This window comes from Sinohyriopsis cumingii, chromosome 10 (genome assembly GCF_028554795.1).
Source record: "Sinohyriopsis cumingii isolate HCF-2022 chromosome 10, ASM2855479v2, whole genome shotgun sequence".
In the NCBI taxonomy this organism is placed as follows: domain Eukaryota; kingdom Metazoa; phylum Mollusca; class Bivalvia; order Unionida; family Unionidae; genus Sinohyriopsis; species Sinohyriopsis cumingii.
In genome coordinates, this window is record NC_142970.1 from 61163639 (window position 1) to 61186472 (window position 22834).

General features: G+C 33.5%; 1 protein-coding gene across 2 annotated transcripts in view; it reads left to right on the forward strand.

Moving 5' to 3' along the window:
• Nucleotides 1-22834, forward strand: part of LOC149790231 (prolow-density lipoprotein receptor-related protein 1-like) — a 393476-nt gene that overhangs the window by 140961 nt on the left and 229681 nt on the right. For both annotated transcript variants that reach the window (XM_089972262.1, XM_089972261.1), the window contains exons 20-27: nucleotides 3111-3236; nucleotides 5304-5435; nucleotides 8304-8504; nucleotides 9758-9962; nucleotides 11869-12039; nucleotides 12634-12781; nucleotides 18714-18939; nucleotides 21287-21511. In XM_089972262.1, the coding sequence (XP_089828388.1) occupies nucleotides 3111-3236; nucleotides 5304-5435; nucleotides 8304-8504; nucleotides 9758-9962; nucleotides 11869-12039; nucleotides 12634-12781; nucleotides 18714-18939; nucleotides 21287-21511 (1434 nt within the window). The remainder of the gene's footprint in view (nucleotides 1-3110; nucleotides 3237-5303; nucleotides 5436-8303; nucleotides 8505-9757; nucleotides 9963-11868; nucleotides 12040-12633; nucleotides 12782-18713; nucleotides 18940-21286; nucleotides 21512-22834) is intronic.

Below are 22834 nucleotides of genomic sequence, written 5' to 3' on the forward strand. Positions count from 1 at the left end.
TGTTCACCTGTGACACATTTATTTCTAGAGCACAACTCCAGAATCATTCAAGATATCTTTATCATGACATTTGGTATTAGACTACTGGTCCAGCTCTACCTTTTGCTGTTTATAAATCTTCTTTTTTATGTATTTTAATGATTTTGTCCCTGTCTCTGTCCATACAGCATGATATTTGTAGAATACAAATCTCGGACTGAGAAAGCTATCACTGTATATTATATATACTCGTTATAGTCCAGCTGTAACGTGCACAGACTAATAATCTGCTGTCACATAATGTGCATGCATATCTGGGTCTCAGTAGTTGTTAGGAGTAATCAGTAAAATAAAAAAAGACTGACCCAGCTTCATGGTCAAAATTAGCCATTTGTTGTTTGGAATTCTTTGGTGAAAATGATACACAGAAAACTACATGCTGACTTGTATAACTTCTTTTCTTACCTGTCCTCTTGCCACCGGAGTTAAATTGCAATTTATGAATTTGACCCATATTAAAGAAGTACACGTATATAATGACTATCGCTTCTCAGCATTCTTTGTAGTTTTGAACTTCAGGTACATGAAATCTTCCACAAATCCTTCAGTCTTCAAACATTTGTGCAGCAAAAGGGATATGTGATGTGATGTGATGTGATTTGGATTTTTAACGTAGCTTTAACAATTTTCCAGTCATATCACTACGATGTCTGCAGTGTGGCAGTTTATAGTGATGTCTAGCACTGGGGCATCATGCCGCAGACATGTAGCATGATGTCCCACCCAGTCACATTATCCTGACACCGGGCCGACCAGTCCTAACACTAACCTCTTAATGCTGAGCGCCAAGCGAAGCAGCTGTTAATACCATTTTTGTAAGTCTTTGGTATGACTTGGCCGGGGATCAAACCCACGACCTCCCGCATCCGAGGCGGATGCTCTAACCACTAGGCCACCGGAGCGGTTGCAAAAGGGATATAAAGGGCTCCATTTTCTTCTTTTTCTAATAGCTTCAGTATATATATATATATATATATATATATATATATATATATATATATATATATATATATATATATAACTAGACAAACTAGAATAAATTGTTAGAGGGAAGGTGATACAGAATACCTGAGGACTCTGTTTTGCTTCTATATATATATATATATATATATATATATATATATATATATATATATATATATATGTTAGGACAAACATATTTACTATATTGGCATATCTCTATCTAGTAAAATAACTTTATTAAGTAAAATTGAGAAATGCAAACATTTTTGCAGGGAAAAGGGATATAAAGGGCTCTATTTTCTTCTACTCACTGATGCATGAGTAATGTACAAAGAATAAACAACATGCATATATATTACCTTGCCTAAATCTGTATGTTTCATTTGAAACTTCATGTAGAATTATTTTCCCTGAACAGAAATGGTTTCAAACAAATGAGAGAATAAACTTTCATAAGGCAGTACTTGTCTATAAATGTACGAGTTGTAATATGCATGAAATGTACGAGTTGTAATAGGCATGAAATGTACGAGTTGTAAAATGCATGAAATGTACAAGTTGTAATATGCATGAAATGTATGAGAGAACTATTGATATGAATCATGGACTCTATGCTTTAGTATCACCCTAACATGGCCACTTGAAATTTCCAAAACTAAGATTGAACAATTTTGATGTTGTCCTAAATATTCTGGGAAGCAGATATCCAGTTCTTTGCCCAAATCCGTTAGGTCATTCAGTTCTGCTGAAAGTTTGAAAGAACAATATCTCAGTTATCCAAAATTTGATTTTAATTGATTTCAGCTTGTCATTATATATGTTTGGGAAGTTCCTGTCACTGATCTGTCTTTTGTTTCAATATGGTTGAAATGATCAGAGTAATGTTAAGTTATATTACTTGATTGTTCCTTTTTCAGTATTGTGACTTTACTTTTCCTACACATTTTGCTAGCAGGTTTTATACATGTAGACTGTTAGAAAATAGCTGTGGGCCTAAAGGTAGACTAGATACCATATACCACATCATTATTACGCTATACTGCATATAACACTGTATTCAAAACCTCAAAATAGCAAATGATGCAAAATGATGTAATGATTTGTGAAAATGACAGTATGCATGGTCACTCACTATAAAGCACATCATTATAACACTGTACCGCATAATACACTCACTGTATACAATAGCTCAACATAGTAAATGATGCAAAATGATGTAATGATTCATGAAATGACACTGCAGTGGTCACTCACTGTAAAGCACATTATTATAACACCATACCTCATATAACACAGATATTGGTATGGGTCTTATACTAGTTGAAATATATTTTTCCATATACAGTATCCCAGTATGAAGTGACCTATATCATGGTATACTGATTTGATATTGTTCATGGCCATACCAGCCTAATCATATGAGGAGCATTATATGGTGACACCTATATTATATGGGGAACTGTTTTATTCATGGCCACACCCACATTAAATGAGGAGCTGTGTTATTCATGGCCACACCCACATTAAATGAGGATCTGTGTTATTCATGGCCACACCCACATTATATGAGGAGCAGTGTTATTCATGGCCATATCCTCATTATTTGAGGAGCTGTGTTATTTATGACCACTCACAGTATGTGATGAGCTGTGTTATATATAGCCAAATTCACATTGTATAAATGGCTGTGTTATTTGTGGCCATATCTTCATCATATGAGGAGCTGGGTTATTCATGACCACATCCACTTTAATTTTGTGGCTGTGATTTTCATGGCTATACTCATGTTATGTTAGGGACCGTGTTATTCATAGCTATACCCATATTATATGATGGGCTGTACTATTCATTGAGATCCCTCACATTGTATGAGGAGCTGTGTTGTTCATGTCTACACCCACATTATATGAGAGGATTTATTATACAAAAGCCCACTGGATGACCACTGTAGTTTGTCATAACTTTGTACTGGTTGACCACTGTAGTTTGTCATAACTTTGTACTGGATGACCACTGTAGTTTGTCATAACTTTGTACTGGATGACCACTGTAGTTTGTCATAACTTTGTACTTGATGACCACTGTAGTTTGTCATAACTTTGTTACAGATAAGAAGGAATGTGATACTGTCAATGGAGGCTGTAGTGACTACTGTACCAATACCCCAAGTGGACACATCTGCCATTGCCCTACTGGAAAGAAACTCAATCAAACTGACAAAAATAAATGCATAGGTAAGGAAATTTATATCACAGATGACAGGATATTCATAAACAAATACAAAACAACAACAGAAATTACTTATGATGTGTGATGACTGAATTTTCAAATGTTTTATTAAGTATTAGGCATATCATCAGTCATGAACTTGTAATCAAGCATGGGTTTATCATCAGGAATGGGCTTATTATCACAATTGGGATTATTGTGCATGGGATTATCATCAAGAATGGGCTTATTATCACAATTGGGATTATTGTGCATGGGCTTATCATCAAGAATGGGCTTATTATCACAACTGGGCTTATTGTACATGGGCTTATCAAGAATGGGCTTATCACCCAGCATAGGGATATCATCAAGACTAAGCTTATCACCAAACATGTGCTTATTATCAAACATGGGGTTATCATCAAACATTGGTTTATTTTATGGTAAGCATTAGTTGGTAAAGCTAGACAGTGATATTAGTTGGTAATGCTAGACAGTGGTATTAGTTGATAATGCTAGACAATGGTATTAGTTGGTAATGCTAGACAAATGTATTGATAAATATCTAGACAATGAAATTAGTTGAAAAAGCTAGACAATGGTATTAGTTGTTAAATCTAGACAGTTTTATTAGTTGATAAATATCTAGACAATGATATTAGTTGTAAAAGCTAGACAATGGTATTAGTTGGTAAAGCTAGACAGTGGTAATAGTTGATAAATATCTAGATAATGGCCTTAGTTGAAAAAGCTAGACAACAATATTCATTGGTAATGATAGACAGTGGTATTAGTTTTTAAAGCTATACAGTGGTATTAGTGGTTAAAGCTAGACAGAGGAATTAGTTGGTAATGCTAGACAATGGTATTAGTTGATTAAGCTAGACAATGTTATCAGTTGATATCTAGATACAGTGGTATTAGTTGGTAATGCTAGACAACTGTATTAGTTGAAAAAGCTAGACAACGGCATTAGTTGATATCTAGACTGATATTATTTGGTAAAGCTAGACAGTGGTATTAGTTGATAAATATCTAGACAATGGCATTAGATGAAAAAGCTAGACAATGGCATTTGTTGGTAAAGCTAGGCACTGGTATTAGTTGGTAAAGCTATACAGTGGTATTAGTTGGTAAAGCTAGACAATAGTATTAGATTGTAAAGCTAGACAATGGTATTAGTTGGTTAAGCTAGACAATGTTATTAGTTGATATCCAGACAGTGGTATTAGTTGGGAAAGCTAGACAATTGTATTAGTTGGTAAAGCTAGACAATGTTATTAGTTGGCAAATGTCTAGACAATGTTATTACTTGGTAAAGCTAGACAATGGTATTAGTTGTAAAGCTAGACAACATTGTTAGTTGGTAAAGCTAGACAGTGGTATTAGTTGTAAAGATTGACAGTGTTTTTAGTTGGTGAAGATTTTCTGCATCTTATTTCTTCTTTGGCTGTCATGGTATTAGCTGGTTAAGCTAGACAATGTTATTAGTTGATATCTAGACAGTGGTATTAGTTGGTAAAGCTAGACAATGGTATTAGTTGGTAAATGTCTAGATAATGTTATTAGTTGGTCAAGCTAGACAATGGTATTAGTTGTAAAGCTAGACAACAGTGTTAGTTGGTAAAGCTAGACAGTGGTATTAGTTGTAAAGATAGACAATGTTTTTAGTTAGTCAAGATTTTTTGCATATTATTTCTTCTTTGGCTGTCATTTATTATTGTAGATTGTGTAGACAATTGAATGCCTTTATCAAGTCTACATAATGTTATGCTTCTCATTAATATGTTTCTTTAGTGCTTATGCTATTATAATGTCTGTCTGTCTGTCATGCTGCATATGCAATCTTTCCCATATCTTACCCAAGCTTTGCTCCCACTCATGGAAGGGGGTCATAGGTCAGATATAAGCAAATGACTTGGATATTTATTAATGGTTTTAGGACAGAACGTTATATAGAAAGAAATAACACATATAGTATTTTTAATGGATATTGTGTTCTAACATTTTTATTAATATTTAGAAGGCTGGGTTGGGGTTGCTTTGAAGTTGCTTTAGTTTTGTTTCACATCCAATTTTCTTTGTTTCAGCTGAGAACCCTTGTGAACAATGGGGAATTTGCAGCCAGACTTGCATCCTTGATGCCAAAGCTGTTAATGGATATCGCTGTAATTGTAGCAGTGGATATCTGGAACCAGATAATTATACATGCAAACCATTGGGTGAGATATATTTAAATTTATCTTAATAGTTATTGATTTTCCACCTCAGAGTAAAAATGTCTGCAAAAAGTCTCACCTTTGATTATAGTTATATTTGTAATTAGCCTGACCTCATACAGTAATGTCTGCAATTAGTCTTACTGCCATGCATTTATGTCTGTAGTTAGCCTCATCTCCATACAGTAATGTTCATAATTTTTTTGGGCCCTCAAATTACTGTTGAGCTGATCAAGGGCGATGATCAAACTTACTGCCAGCTCAGCATGCAGGCAGTAGTCAACTTCGTGTTCAATCCTCATCAGCATTTCAAGTTATGTTCATTTTTTATGATTACCATGGACTACAAACAAGTAAATGCTACTACCATGGACTACAATCAAGTAAATGCAAATTACCATGGACTACAATCAAGTAAATCATGCTAATTACCATGGACTACAATCAAGTGAATGCTAATTACCATGGACTACAATCAAGGAAATCGTGCTAATTACCATGGACTACAATCAAGTAAATGCTAATTACCATGGACTACAATCAAGTAAATCATGCTAATTACCATGGACTACAATCAAGTATATGCAAGTTACCATGGACTACACTCAAGTAAATGCTAATTACCATGCACTACAATCAAGTAAATGCTAATTACCATGGACTACAATCAAGTAAATAATGCTAATTACCATGGACTATAATCAAGTAAATGCTAGTTACTTTGGACTACACTCAAGTAAATGCTAATTACCATGGACTACAATCAAGTAAATGCTAATTACATAAACTACAATCAAGTAAATGCTAATTACTATGGAATACAATGAAGTAAATGCTAATTACCATGGACTATAATCAAGTAAATGCTAATTTTCATGGACTACATTCAAGTAAATCATACTAATTACCATGGACTACAATGAAGTAAATGCTAATTACCATGGACTATTATCAAGTAAATGCTAATTACCATGGACTACAATCAAGTAAATCATGCTAATTACCATGGACTACAATCAAGTATATGCTAGTTACCATGGACTACAATCAAGTAAATCATGCTAATTACCATGGACTACAATCAAGTATATGCTAGTTACCATGGACTACACTCAAGTAAATGCTAATTACCATGCACTACAATCAAGTAAATGCTAATTACCATGGACTACAATCAAGTAAATAATGCTAATTACCATGGACTATAATCAAGTAAATGCTAGTTACTTTGGACTACACTCAAGTAAATGCTAATTACCATGGACTACAATCAAGTAAATGCTAATTACATAAACTACAATCAAGTAAATGCTAATTACTATGGAATACAATGAAGTAAATGCTAATTACCATGGACTATAATCAAGTAAATGCTAATTTTCATGGACTACAGTCAAGTAAATCATACTAATTACCATGGACTACAATGAAGTAAATGCTAATTACCATGGACTATTATCAAGTAAATGCTAATTACCATGGACTACAATCAAGTAAATCATGCTAATTACTATGGAATACAATCAAGTAAATGCTAATAACCATGGACTACAATCAAGGAAATCATGCTAATTACCATGGACTACATTCAAGTAAATGCTAATTACCATATACTACAATCAAGTAAATCATGCTAATTACTGTGGAATACAATCAAGTAAATGCTAATTACCATGGACTACAATCAAGTAAATCATGCTAATTACTGTGGAATACAATCAAGTAAATGCTAATTACCATGGACTACAATCAAGTAAATACTAATTACCATAGACTACAGTCAAGTAAATTATGCTATTTACTGTGGAATACAATCAAGTAAATGCTACTACCATGGACTACAATCAAGTAAATGCTAATTATCATAGACTACAATCAAGTAAATCATGAATTACGTTATGATGGAGGGTTGAATTTTCGAGTAAGGCATGTTATTAAACTCTATCATTTTATTCTAGTAAATTTTCAAAATGTACTTTCAAATCAGAAATATTAATGGGAAGGAATTTCATGGATTGAGACTAAAGAGATAACTTCAGCGAAGCAAATTTTATCTGATCACAGTGTTAGCAACCCATCTGCAATGGTGTTTTTAATGATGGATTCAATTATGTTGATACTTGGCTGCTCTAAAAAATAAAGTTAATTCCTTCACGAATATTTCTGATACAGCATTTGTCTTATGTTGTTAGTATGCAATTCATAGTTTATGTAAACATTCATTTTAATCATGTATGAAATTCATACTTTATGTAAACATTAATTTATCAAATTCATGTATCATGTAAATATTTATATTGATCATATATCAAATATATGTAAACATTCATATTGATTGTATATAAAATTCATACTTCATGTAAACATTTATATTGATCATATCAATTTCATGCATCATGTAAACATTTATATTGATCATATATCAAATCCATACTTTATGTAAACATTTATATTGATCATCTACCAAATTCATACTTTTTATAAACATTCATATTGATCATATATCAAATTTATACTTTATGTAAACATTTATATTGATCATATATCAAATTTATACTTTATATAAACATTTATATTGATCATATATCAAATTTATACTTTTTATAAACATTCATATTGATCATATATCAAATCTATACTTTATGTAAACATTTATATTGATCATACATCAAATTTATACTTTATGTAAACATTCATATTGATCATATATCAAATTTATACTTTATGTAAACATTTATATTGATCATGTACCAAATTCATACTTTTTGTAAGTGTTCATATTGATCATATATTAAATTCTTGCATCATGAATTTGATAAATGCCTTTATTCCTGCCAACTGTTGATTCATTCAATGATGGATATCTTTCAGAAAGTGACCCAGTATATGTAGTGTTTTCAAATCGACACGAGATTCGTCGAGTTGATATCATGACCAATAGCTATGTGTCCCTGATAGCTGGCCTTCGGAACACAATTGCACTCGACTTCTACTACAATGATGGCAAGGTCTACCTGTTCTGGACAGATGTCATGGATGACAAAATCTACCGTGGAACCATGATGGGAAATGGTATGAAGTGTTTCCTCTTTCAGCTAGTACATCAAGAAATAATTAACTTATAAACAGCTTAGACTTACCATTTACACTCATGTATAAGTTAGATCCTGTTGCAAGATGTGTAGACCCAGATTTGCTATTGTATAATGTGCCAGCAGATCTGGTTCTATGCATTTTGTTAGGATAATTAGTTGAATAAACGAAAGAGAACCTGATCTGTCAGCGCATTATGTGATGGCAGATTAGGGTCTGTGTTGTTTGGAGCTGGATTCAACTTGTATGCTTGTATATATGGTTCTTGTACTAAAATTAGATTTGTACATAAAACTAATACAGTGGTGCCAAAATACAAGGAATCTATAGTAGTTTCATTGGTCAATAGCTAGACTCCAATTTATGGTCATAGATTCAGTACCTGCTAAGACCAACTTAGGTCAGTTACAGTAGTGAGTCCTTGGAAAAGGTACTAAACTTTTATTCCCTTGTCATGAAATAGAAAATAATGTCTTCAAAGAAAACCAACAAACCAACCACAGAATACAACCAGAACTCTTCGGGGTTAAAATCTGGTTCAGAAATTAAATTTATAGTAATGTACAGTTTGGTTGGTTTACTGCATTTTTAACACATTATTGGTTATTTACTGCCAAGTAAAATGGGATCTAATTTCCTTTATAAAGGACCCACTGATATCACCAGACCAGCCTTTCCTTGGCAGGTATTGAAACTGCAGCAGTTTGATTATCAATCCAACACTCTGCCAACTAAGCTATCACATCTTCTGCCAAAAGAATAGCATAGTATCCAAGGAAGTAGAGTAGCATTAATGTAATCTTTGGTTTTTTGATTTATTTTACTCATATTTCCATTGTACAATATTGGACTGATTGTGCAGTCAGGATGGAGAAAATTTAAAAACAAGCGATATTTTGTAATTGTCACATGATATGATGCAATCTTTGGGTGACCAAATTGCTTTCCATCAAAATGTATGACTATGGCATTATCAGAAGATCCTTTGCTAATTTTATATATATAGATTTTTGTAAAAAGAAAAATTTCTTGATTTTTTTTTTCTTCTTAAAACATGCCTTTGACATTAAGTCCATTTTCTTGTGTTTTGAAATAACAAAATTGTAGTAATCCATCTGTCTAGTTAATTTTGCATTTAGGTCACTGTGAAGTGACATCTGTGTTTCCAGGATTTATAGCTTCATCGGATTTACACTTTAAGGTTTTATGGCATACATTATTTCTTTTTCCAGGAATAACTAACATTGAGACGGTGATTGACTCGGGGCTGGCAACGACGGAGGGTCTTGCCGTGGACTGGGTTGGTGGCAATATTTACTGGGTTGAGAGTAATCTGGACCAAATTGAGGTGGCAAAATTGGATGGCTCCCTCCGGACAACTCTTGTAGCGGGAGATATGGTCAGCCCAAGAGCCATTGTAGTGGACCCCAGCCATGGGTACTTTCACATAAATCATTGTTATCGTTTCACCATTGATACCTAATGCTTTGCAGATGATGGTGATCATGTCCTATATAACCCTTATGAATGTGATGTTTGTCATTTCCAGCTAAGACAACAGCATAAACTCCAAAAATGTCTCATCAAATTTGTGAAAGTCATATACGGGGAAGGTACATACAATATGCATTTCACAGATGACATATAGAGCTCTGTGGATCCCTTGCTAATTTAAGTGTTAAGTATTTTATATAAATCAGTCTACACATCCTTGTACATAAAATATTTAAAATTTGGCTTTATTTCAGGATTTGGTTGCCAGAAACATGAACCATTTTACAACAAATGACCTCTAACCTTTTAAAGAGTCTTCATTGCCTGAAAAATAAGTTTTTTGGTGTCTGTGATCAGTGTGTTGATTCTTGTACTGATCAGTGTGTTGATTCTTGTACTGATCAGTGTGTTGATTCTTGTACTGATCAGTGTCTTGATTCTTGTACTGATCAGTGTGTTGATTCTTGTACTGATCAGTGTCTTGATTCTTGTACTGATCAGTGTCTTGATTCTTGTACTGGACTGATTCCACAGATGCAGTCGTGTATTGGCATGAAACATGACAGTTGCTTTTATTTTTTTTAGACTTGCTCTTTACTTTCCAAAATTGGGTATTGTGACTCATTTTATTCCATGCATTACATATCTGTTTACACAAAAATTTATTTCTTTGTTAATTTTTACAAACAGAAATTTTAAATGGTTTTGGTTTTAGATTGTCAGCATCTGTATTCTTAAAAGATTTCGCATCTTGCGTGTATGTTTTCAATATTTCATTTGATTCTTAGCTTCACTAGCAGAATCAAGGGAAATGAAATGTGGTATACAATGCAAATGGAATGCAGAATGAGTGATGGAATGCAGAATGAGTGCAAAATGGAATGCAGAATGAGTGATGGAATGCAGAATGAGTGCAAAATGGAATGCAGATTGAGTGCAAAATGGAATGCAGAATGAGTGATGGAATGCAGAATGAGTGCAAAATGGAATGCAGAATGAGTGCATATAGAATGCAAATCTGAATGAGTGCAAATGGAATGCATTATGAACATATTGGTGCTGATCTGACATCCGATATGTGGCTATCTTGAACATCATTTTTTTTAGCTGCTCCTTTCAAAGGCAAAGCCACTGTCACATGATATTTTTCATCCGAAGAGTTCTTATGGTGTCCACTTAGTCCTAAATTAAAATGACTAACCCTCCATATGGCTACAATGGTAGAAATCTTGAAAATATTGTTATCTCGACTCCAAAATGGATGGCTATATCACATGAGGGACTTCACAGAATAAACTTCTTACAATGCTTAGTTGGTCCTGAATGAAAATTGTACTAGTCGTACATCCAGTATGGTTGCCATAATGGCTGTCATGATAATTTTTTTGTCACTACTGAATGGGTGATGACATGGTGTTTAGATAAAAAATACTTTTAATAATGTCTACTCAGTCCCAAATGAAAATTTTGTCATTCTTGTATACAATATGTCCAACAAAGCAGCTAATTTGAAAATCTGGTTATAGTTGAGCGAGTGAAAATGAAAATGTTGCCAATCTTGTATACAATATATCCACCAAAGCAGCTAATTTGAAAATCTGGTTATAGTTGAGCCAATGAAATAAAAATGTTGCCAATCTTGTATACAATATGTTCACTAAAGCAGCCAATTTGAAAATCTGGTTATAGTCGAGAGAGTGGCAGCACTCGGCAGTTAAAAGGAAGAAATGGCATTATCTTGAGTTTCTGAAAATTCTTTTTGCGTAGTAGACCAACGTTTCCTTCAAGGGAGTCTTTATTGTGCTCTTAAAGGTTGTTTAATTTATAATGTTACTGTAATATATTGTAGGGCCCTATTCTGGACAGATTGGGATGGATTAAACCCCCGGATCGAGGGCTGTTCTATGAGCGGGGAGGGACGGAAGGACATTTATAGAATTCAACCCAAGGAAGGAGGTGGATGGCCAAATGGGCTGACACTGGATTATGATTTCAGCAGATTATATTGGATTGATGCCAGGTGACTGCGCAGGCCATTATGTTAATAAGATCTATAGTCTGTATACCAAAAAATAGAGATTTTAAATCGGAGTTTTAAGCAACTTCAGAAAATCAGATAGATCTCAAATTAGGTCTACACATGTAGCGATTTCAAAAGATCATTTTAAAGTCAAAGAATTAATTAAAAATTATCATTTTGAAAGAAAAAGAAAAAACTTTTTGTATGTGTCATTATGCATATAGTCTTTAAGCAATAATAATAATAATTATAACAACAATAATAATGGTCGTAATAGTAATATTTATGGCATTTTGTTATAAGAAGACTCAAAATTGTTACCTGAGTATTTGTTTACCTTGCAGTCTTTTTCTGTGTAATTCAGTATAGGTATTGTATTTATGCATAACAATAATTATCAGTTACACTATGAAATATGCATGCTTACACTAAGAAATATGCATGCAGACACACAAACATTCAAATCTTGGTTCAAACTCGCCTAAGCTATGGATGTTTCCAGAGCAGGGCATGTCTTTCTTCCTTTTGGTTCATTATTTAAATTTATCAGAATCTTCTGCATTTTATTTCCATTTTTTTAAATACATTTTTCAGGTCCGAGTCAGTCCATTCCATCAAATACGATGGATCTGACTATCGACTTATTCTGAAGGATCACAAAGACATGTCCCACCCTTTTGCCATTTCCTTGTTTGGTATTCATTTCTATTGGACAGACTGGAGCACTAATTCTGTTGTAAGGGTGAGTACATGGCTGTTTAAATATGTAAACCAGCCAGTAGAATTGAACTACATATTTTGACCAGGTTTGTGTCCTCGGCTAGAAGTTACCACAAATTGAGAAGTTTGAATTTATTTTAATTTTCTTTTAATACATTGAGATTGTTTCTACTCACCAAATTTCCAACACTAGCAGATGAATAAAAACTTTCTAAAGCTATTGTGCACTTACGTGAACCATTCCTTACAATAGTAATAATAATAATAATAATAATGCTTTATTTATAGAGGGTAACACATTAATCAAGGACTATTCTCCCTTGAGGCCCTCTTAAGGAGAGTATAACAATGCACATTATATGAAGATAGCAATAATTACTGTTTATTTTAACATGTTTAGTATTAAAATACTAAATTCCATTATCTAATAGAAACACATACATGCTCATGATATCTCTTCATAAATACTCTAATATTTTCAGCAGATTTTACGTGTAGTGGAAGCTTGTTCCACAGAACTGTACCAGAGTATGGGAAACTCTTTTTATATTGCTCTGTTCTTGGTTTTGGTGCTAGAAGTTTTCCATGTGATATTGATCTCAACTGGCAGTGTTGAAAAAGGCCTGAATAATTCCTGAAGATACTCTGGTGCCGTTTGATGTAGACATTTATATAAAAGAACTGCCTTGTGAAAATCCATCCTGTCGTATATTGTGAACCATTTGAGTTCTGTAAATAATGCTTTTATGAGATGATCAATAGATGCATATAAAATTATGCATGGTGCTCGTTTCTGAAGTTTATAAATCTTGTCACGCTCAGATTTAGCACATTTGAACAATAATCCATTGTTGGAAGAATATATGACTTGTATAGATTTTGAGTTTCCATAGGTAAATATTTCTTGATACTGCTGAGTAGGGCAATTTTGGATGACGGTGTTTTACAAAGCTTTTCGGTATGGTCATTCCATAATAAAGTATTATCTACGGTCACACCTACAAGCTTTTCCTGTTTGACATTTTCTAATGGATGATTATTTATTGCAAGAGACAGTTCTGGGTTCCCTGACTTGTATAGCTTTTGTGATGTCCCCAAAATCATTCATTTTGTTATACCTTCATTAATTACCATCCTTTTTTATTGTTCCCAGTTTTGGACTCTGATAAGGTTTGAGTATGATCTCATTTGGATAACTTCATTATCAGAACTAGATGTATACAAGGTTGCATCATCTGCAAACAAATCTGTATTTGTGGATTCATTATTTAATGGTAGATCATTGATATAGATAAGGAAGAGGAGAGGGCCCAAAACTGAGCCTTGAGGGATCCCTGAATGAATTGTGTGAGTTTGAGAGCTAATATTGCCAATGCTTACTTGTTGGGACCTTTGGTTTAGGTATGATCTAAACCAGTTTATAGAAGGATTGTCAAACCTGTAACAGTTCAACTTTTGCAGCAGAATTTCATGATCAACAAGATCAAAAACTTTCTTGAAGTCAAGGAAAACAATCCCAGTCATATGTCCATTATCCATTTCCTTCAGCCAAAGATCAATCAATTTGGTAAGTTCTGTTTGGCACGAGTGGTATTTTCTAAATCCTGATTACGCTTTATGAAATAGAGAGTTTGTTTCAAAAAATTTATAGACCTGAATGGCTACATGCTTTTCAAATAATTTTGACAATGCAGGTAGAATTGATATTGGTCTGTAATTCCCTGGATTCTCCTTTTTTCCTTTCTTAAAGATAGGTGTAACCTTTGCACATTTCAGCATTTCTGGAAAATTACCACTCATTATACTTATGTTTATGAGATGCGTTAGTGACTTTGTCATTAATGGTGCAGCAATTTTAAGAATTTGTGGACCAATACCATCCAGTCCAGAGGATATATTAATATTCACCTTAATTAGCATATCAAAAACATCAGCTTTACTAACATTAGCTATTGAATAATAATTATCATCAGGAATTTTAGCCCTTATAAATAATAGAAGAGCATCAAGTTCAGTTGGGATGTTAGTCTGAATACTGTTACTGGAGATGCTTATGAGAAATTGTTGAACATTTCCACAATGTCTTGAACAGATGTTGCTATATCATCATTTTGCTTAAGTCTGTGGGGAAGACAACCGTTCCTTTGGTTGGCTCAGCTCTTTTAGATGCTTTCACAATGTCTCTGTACTCTTACATTCATCAATGGCCTGTTTATAGTAGTTCTCTTTTGTCCTGTCTATCAGGTGCTTAGTTTTATTCCTCCACTTTCTATAGCTTTTCATGTCTTTTTTGTGTGGAAATTATCTCTTAGGTGCCTAGCCTCATTGATCTCAGGGGTAATCCACTTGGGTGTAATTTGGTGTTTAACCCTTTTTGTTTTAATTGGGGCATGCTTTTCTAAGGCTGCATTGAACATCCAGTACCATTTGTCTAAGGCAGTGTTGACATCAGCAATATTGCAGACTGATTGGAAGGGTTTGCAAATTAAATCATTTAAGAACATTTCCTCATCAAACTTTAAAGTTCCTGTATTTTATTTCAATGTGTTGATCATTTTTAGATGATTTCGGAACATGTCTAGTTATAAAGACTGGGTAGTGATCACTCAGTGCATACACTGGCACATTAATTTCACTTATGTTTTCACGTTTATTAGTATAGACACGATCAATGATAGTAGCACTTTTATATGTTACTCTAGTTGGGGTGTAATTAATTGAGTAAAGTTGTAAGTTTCAAAGCTACTTATCCATGTTAATGGTGGAGTTTTCATGTAGTCAATGTTAAAATCACCTAATAAAGATAGTTTCTGAATCTTCCTTTAGTAATGCTTTTTGAATTTGTACCTCAAATCTGTCAATCCAATCAGCTGTGTTACTAGGTTGCCTGTAAACTGAACATGAGAGCATTGGCTTTGATTGGGCAAGGGTTAATTCGATCTAGATACTCTCTACCCCAATAGTGTCTAGATAATCACGTCTGTTATAACTAATGAAACTGTCTACATAGAGAAGAATACCCCACCCCCCATGGATTCCCTATCTTTTCTTTCAAAGTTGAATCCCGTATTTGGAGAGCCAAATCATCAATATCATCAGAAAGAAAGGTTTCACGTAGACCTAGAATATTGACTGATCTAGTTTGCTGTAATATTAACTTTATCTTGTTCAGTTTAGGGAGGATGTGTTGAATATTTAGGTTGATTACTTGCAGACCTCTTTTGAGGAGGCCAAAGACATGACAATTTTAATCAGAGGATTGATTTTCAGACAAGGCAGTATGCAATGCATTGTTTTTAGACTTGACAGATTTCTTTACATTGCCTTGATTATTTACATAAACACATGAAGAAGATAACATACAAGATCCATCTGTTGTACCATGACCACATGTAGTGGATACATGAGAATGTTCAATATGGGACTGATTTACATACCTACAAGAAGACATTGATAATTAGACACTCGAGGAGCATCAGAGGGAGAAGTAACCTCTGTTTGACAAGTGGATTTGGTCTCATTGGTATAACTGTTGGTTGACTCAATTGTCTTTGAAGAAGGTCCTGTATTTCGGAATAAAGAATATTTGAAAATTTTCGGACAACGTACTTAGGGTGTCATTTAGTGGAGTCATAAGTACATCCCTTCTTGGTGGTAGACTTGAGATGATTATTTTACACTCATTGGTTTGGGACCTGATGGCAATTACAACAAGCTTTTATAATCATCCTCAATGCCCTTTAAAGATTGGCCATTACTGTAATTATTGACACCAATGAGAAGAATTACAGTATGATATGGTGACATATTCATTTCCAATATTGTTCTGCAATAGTATTAATAGTTGCACCTCTGTGTGTTTTTACATCAGTTTTATATAATCCTCTTGTTTTTACTCCTTTGATTATTGATGATCCTATGAGAAGAGATCTGTCTTTTGACGAGTTTGGGATTCATATGCATTGAATGGACTTCATGATTTCCATGACTAGACTGACTGAGAGTTTGGTGACTGCTGTATTTAGTATTTGTACTTAATTTAGCTTCTTGCTGTGGGTAATTGGAGGTTGTCTTTAGAGCAGTTCCGTCTGCATTTGGTTTTGATTTTGAGTGAGACACATGATGGTCATTGTTTACAGTATGTGCTTTAACTAATTTTTGTCTCTGCCCATCTAATATCTATAGAAGAGACTCATCTTATTTAATTGGTGTCATTGCATCTGTTTGTGTGTATAATGATTTTTTTTCTTCTAATAGCTGGTTTTGGTATGATCTGAGTGCCCTGACATGCTCTTGTATTTTGGTCCTTTGACATGTTTGTGTATTGTGGTGTCTGGGTTTCCTGGCACACTTTTTTTGCACCTGGTTTATCCATTTGAACGGGTGTTGAAGCCCTTGGCTGAGAGGTAATTAATTTCATTTGGGTGTTATCCATATGTTTGAAGAAGACTTTAATTTCCTCATGACTGTGGTGTAGTGTTCATTTAATTTTTACCAACTATAGTTCATAATAACAATAGGAAATGTTTAGATCTTATTAAAATTGGCATCAAACTATACATCCATTAGTCTTTGAGGCAAATTTCAAGTTAAGGGAGACAACTCAAATTTTTAGAAGTTATTTAACCTGACACTAGTTATATCCCTTAGATGTTCTTGAAAAAATAGTCGAAAATGCCTTTAAATGGAAATCACCTTAATAAATCAGTAATTTTTCCAATAATGTGTCTAATGTAATTATACATTAGTTTGTTTACATAAACAGAAGAAAATTTACAAAATATTTAGATTAATTAGAGCAGTGTGTTTACAATGTAAGAATGAATATCAATATCTCTGGAGTTATTCAGTTGGATTTTATGTATATTATCATCACTTCATTCACCCCCCCCACCCCCCACCCCCCCAAGCCATCAGTATCCACAACAATTTGATTTACATATGTCTCCACTTTAAACCTTTTTTTGGAACAAAATATTTGTCCAGTTTATAAATGGAGCAGATTACAAAGGGTCTGCTTTGGACAGGTTTTACTGTTCTGTGTTTCAGTAATCAGAAACAGTTAAGAAATGTTCACATCTGCCAATACCAATCCATGCATGTTTTAGAACTCTACTCCCTCATTATAATGCTGTCTTTGGGAACCATAGGGTATACTGTGTTATCATTGATATTGCATTATAATGAAGTACATAATAAAAGACTCCCTTGTTATAATGTTGTCCATGGGAGCCATATTGCATACTGTGTTATCATTGATATTGCATTATAATGAAGTACATAATAAATGATTCCCTCATTATAATGCTGTTCATGAGAGACATATAGTATGTGTTATCATTGATATTGCATTATAAGGAAGTACATAATAAATTGCTCACTCATTATAACACTGTCTATGGGAGCCATAAAGTATTCTACCTTATGGTGAGACTGCCTTATAATGAAGTACATAATAAATGATTCCCTCATTATAATGCTGTTCATGAGAGCCATATAGTATACTGTGTTTTCATTGATATTGCATTATAAGGAAGTACATAATAAATTACTCACTCATTATAACACTGTCTATGGGAGCCATAAAGTATTCTACCTTATGGTGAGAATGCCTTATAATGAAGTACATAATAAATGACTCCCTCATTATAATGATGTTCATGGGAACCATAGAGTATTCGGTGTTAATGTTGATACTGCACTACAATGAAGTACATAATAAATGACTCCCTCATTATTACACTGTCTGTGGGAGTCATAGAGCATTCTACTTTATGGTGAGACTGCTTTATAATGAAGTACATGATTCATATAAGTTTGCTGCCACTTAGTATTCATAACCATATCAACCATATAACAAAGAATGTGTTATATACAGGTGAATTGTAGTGAGGGAATGCTGTATATATTTCTAATATAACATTAAATTTTTATTTTCTTAAACATCTTTGCAGGCAAACAAATTCACTGGAGGTGATATTAAGACAATACAGCAAACAGTCACACAACCATTTGATTTGCAAGTTGTTCACCCTCTTCGTCAACCTCGCTCCCATAATCCTTGTCGAAAAAATAATGGCAATTGCTCACACCTTTGTCTTCTGAGTTATAATGGGACAGTTGGATGTCACTGTCCACACCAGAAAAAACTAGATGCAAAAGACAATAAGACCTGTATAGGTAAGTAATTTTAGCTTATAATCTGTTGATTTATCATAGTGATATTATATGTAATTTTTCCAGGAAGTTGATCTTGGATTATGAGCTATTATTAATGATAATACCTGGAATTTCAAATTTTGTGGAGACTTTCAATTTGTAAACTTTTTCAATACTACATAAAGCTTCTGGATGTCGGGCATGTTTTTTGTCAACTTGGGAATGTTTTAGTCTTAATCAAAATAATGTGATTTATTGGACAACTTTCATTATATGAATCCATGTACCCTTATTACCATATAGATGAACTGAAGTTTTGTCACTTGGCAGCAATTAAGCCAGCTACATTGTTCTACAGTTACTCTTGCTTAAGCATTTCCCTGAAGAAAGAAGTCAGCATCTCTGACAATCTAGTTTCAGAAGTTCTTGTCATTTTCCTTTTTTATTTATTTTATTGTATGATTTTCTCGTGATAACCTCATTTTAGTCTGTGAGGTCTTTAGATCTATTGTAAGATTAATGTATTCATTGACTAAATTGCTGTCAACCAGTCTAGTGACATTGACTAAATTGCTGTCAACCTTTCTAGTGACATTGACTAAATTGCTGTTAACCAGTCCAGTGACATTGACTAAATTGCTGTCAACCAGTCTAGTGATTTGGGTCTTTTACATCCAGGTGAATGGGAAGTACCTTGAGGAGTTGCATTGTTATGCTCTTTACTTATAATGAATTTTCTTGTATTGTGGACTCGTGTTTGGAACTTTATAAATACCTTCATATCTACTGCTTTTTATGAGCTGTCTAGAATATACAGAAATCAATTCAATCATATTGTTTTGGGGTATTCTCTGGTGACATTTGGGTCATATGTGCATAAATCATCAAGGGCGGTATATCTATATAAACTGATAAACATAGTATCTCACAAGAAATGGAAAACAAACACCATTACTGTAACAAGAACACTTTCTGTCCAAGAGAACACTGAAAGTGATATGATGTAACCACCATCTTTTTACAAGCAATACTACATTTTATATAATCAGCTTATGACCAACATTTTGCCTGTTGGACAAAAAAGACTTTGATTTTCTGAACGAAATGTTTTGGAAATATGATACATTTCATTGGTACATAACTTATCCTGATAAGCAGGAAAGTTTTTTTTACTGTCTGGATATTTACATTTTTGATGATACATTTAAGGTCAAGATATTTGTGTTAATGATGGTACATTTAGTGACTTGATGTTTATATTAATGATATGTTTAATACCTGGATATTAACATTGATGATGGTACATTCAGTATCTGGATATTTACATTGATGATATTACATTTAATATCTTGATATTTTTATTAATGTTTGTGTATTTAATGACTGGTTATTGACATTAATGATTTTAATGACTGGTTATTGACATTAACAAATGGTACATTTAATGTCAGATATTAACGTTGATGATGTAACAATGGTACGTTTAATGTCAGATATTAACGTTGATGATGGTACAGTCAACATCTGAATATTTATGCTGATGATGGTACATTCAGTGACTGGATATTTACATTAATGATTGTACATTCAGTGATTGGATATTTACATTAATGACTGTACATTCAGTGATTGGATATTTACATTAATGACTGTACATTCAGTGACTAGATATTTACATTAATGATTGTACATTCAGCGATTGGATATTTACATTAATGATTGTACATTCAGTGACTGGATATTTACATTAATGATTGTACATTCAGTGATTGGATATTTACATTAATGACTGTACATTCAGTGATTGGATATTTACATTAATGACTGTACATTCAGTGACTAGATATTTACATTAATGATTGTACATTCAGTGACTGGATGTTTACATTAATGATTGTACATTCAGTGATTGGATATTTACATTAATGACTGTACATTCAGTGACTAGATATTTACATTAATGATTGTACATTCAGTGACTGGATATTTACATTAATGATTGTACATTCAGTGATTGGATATTTACATTAATGACTGTGCATTCAGTGACTAGATATTTACATTAATGATGATACATTCAGTGACTGGATATTTACATTAATGATGGTACATTTGATGTCTGGTACATTTATTAGAAGTACTTAGATGTATTTGCATAAAAGTCAAATCCAACTGCAGACAGCATGATTAGCCATCACATAATGCTATTTGTCGTGTTCATTGCTAACATATTTCATAGACCCAGATCTGCTGGCACATGCTGGGAGATCTAGATCTGTGCAGTTTGCAGTTGGACTAGACTAATAGACGAGTACAAATGGTACACTGTACTTAAAAGACATTAAATTCCTTTTTTTCTTTCTTACAGATGATAATAAGTTTCTTCTATTTGTTCGAAGTGCTGAAGTTCGAGGTGTTGATTTAGAAAATGCCCATTACAACGTTATCCCAGTCATAACTATTCCTCATGTGGATAACCCATCCAGCATTGACTTTGACCAGTCGGATGGCTTGTATTGGGCAGATACTGGGCTCAACGTGATCAACAGAGCGAATGTGAATGGTTCTGATGTAGAGACCATAATAGATTCAGGTATATACTGTTCATTATATTTGGAGTTTACTGTACTTTTTTCAGTTGATGTTTTATTCAAAGTATTTATACATTCAGATTTGTATGCCTGTAACAGATTCTGTGGAGGATCCATTTGCCACATTGATCCATTTGTCACATTGGTCCACATGTCACAGATTCTGTGGAGGATCCATTTGCCACATTGGTCCACATGTCACAGATTCTGTAGAAGATCCATTTGCCACATTGATCCATTTGCCACATTGGTCCACATGTCACCGATTCTGTAGAGGATCCATTTGCCACATTGATCCATTTGTCACATTGGTCCACATGTCACAGATTCTGTGGAGGATCCATTTGCCTCCACAGATTCTGTGGAGGATCCATTTGCCACATTGATCCATTTGCCACATTGGTCCACATGTCACAGATTCTGCGGAGGATCCATTTGCCACATTGATCCATTTGCCACATTGGTCCACATGTCACAGATTCTGTGGAGGATCCATTTGCCACATTGGTCCACATGTCACAGATTCTGTGGAGGATCCATTTGCCAGATAGGTCCACATGTCTGGTTCATCTGTTTGAGAATAAGACTATATATTTAGAAAAAACATTTGTCAAATCCAAATATCAGTCAAATTTGAGTTATGTCCCCCTTTTGATATGGCAGTTTTCCCTTGTATCATACATTTTGTTCCCAACAACAACAACAAAACGACATCAACAACAACAATAATAATAATTATTATTATTATTATTATTATTATTGTTATTGTTATTATTATTATTATTATTATTATTATTGTTAAGGCCTAATATCAAGAAACTAGACATTTAAATTTGAATGAACAATGACTACTTTCTCCAGTTGTTCTTTTAGTAGAGTGGATATCCATGTTGTAATGATGCCGATGCATTATTTGTCATACATTACAGGATATGAAAATATTTCTGTCAAACTAGATCAGACAACTAAAGGTAACTTTTGCGTTAATAAACTTTCATGTAATTTGCACAAAACTTGCGTAGAAAAAGGAAGAAAATTTCAAATTTTGAGATGGCTTGCCATACAATTTCTGTGCTGGGCTAGTTGACATGTTTAGAATTGTCAGCCCGAGCAAGTCATTAAAATTCTCTTCAGGGTATGCATCAACACATGAACTGAAGAACTGGAAATTAAACAGTATTAAATTTTGAAGTTAATAATACATATCTTTACAAAGTCACGCAACCTGTTGGGGTAATGTTAAATTAATTCTTGAGCACTAATTATTAGGAGCAATTTGTAATAGTTTTTTTGGCTACCAGATCTAACACTAACTACCATGTAAT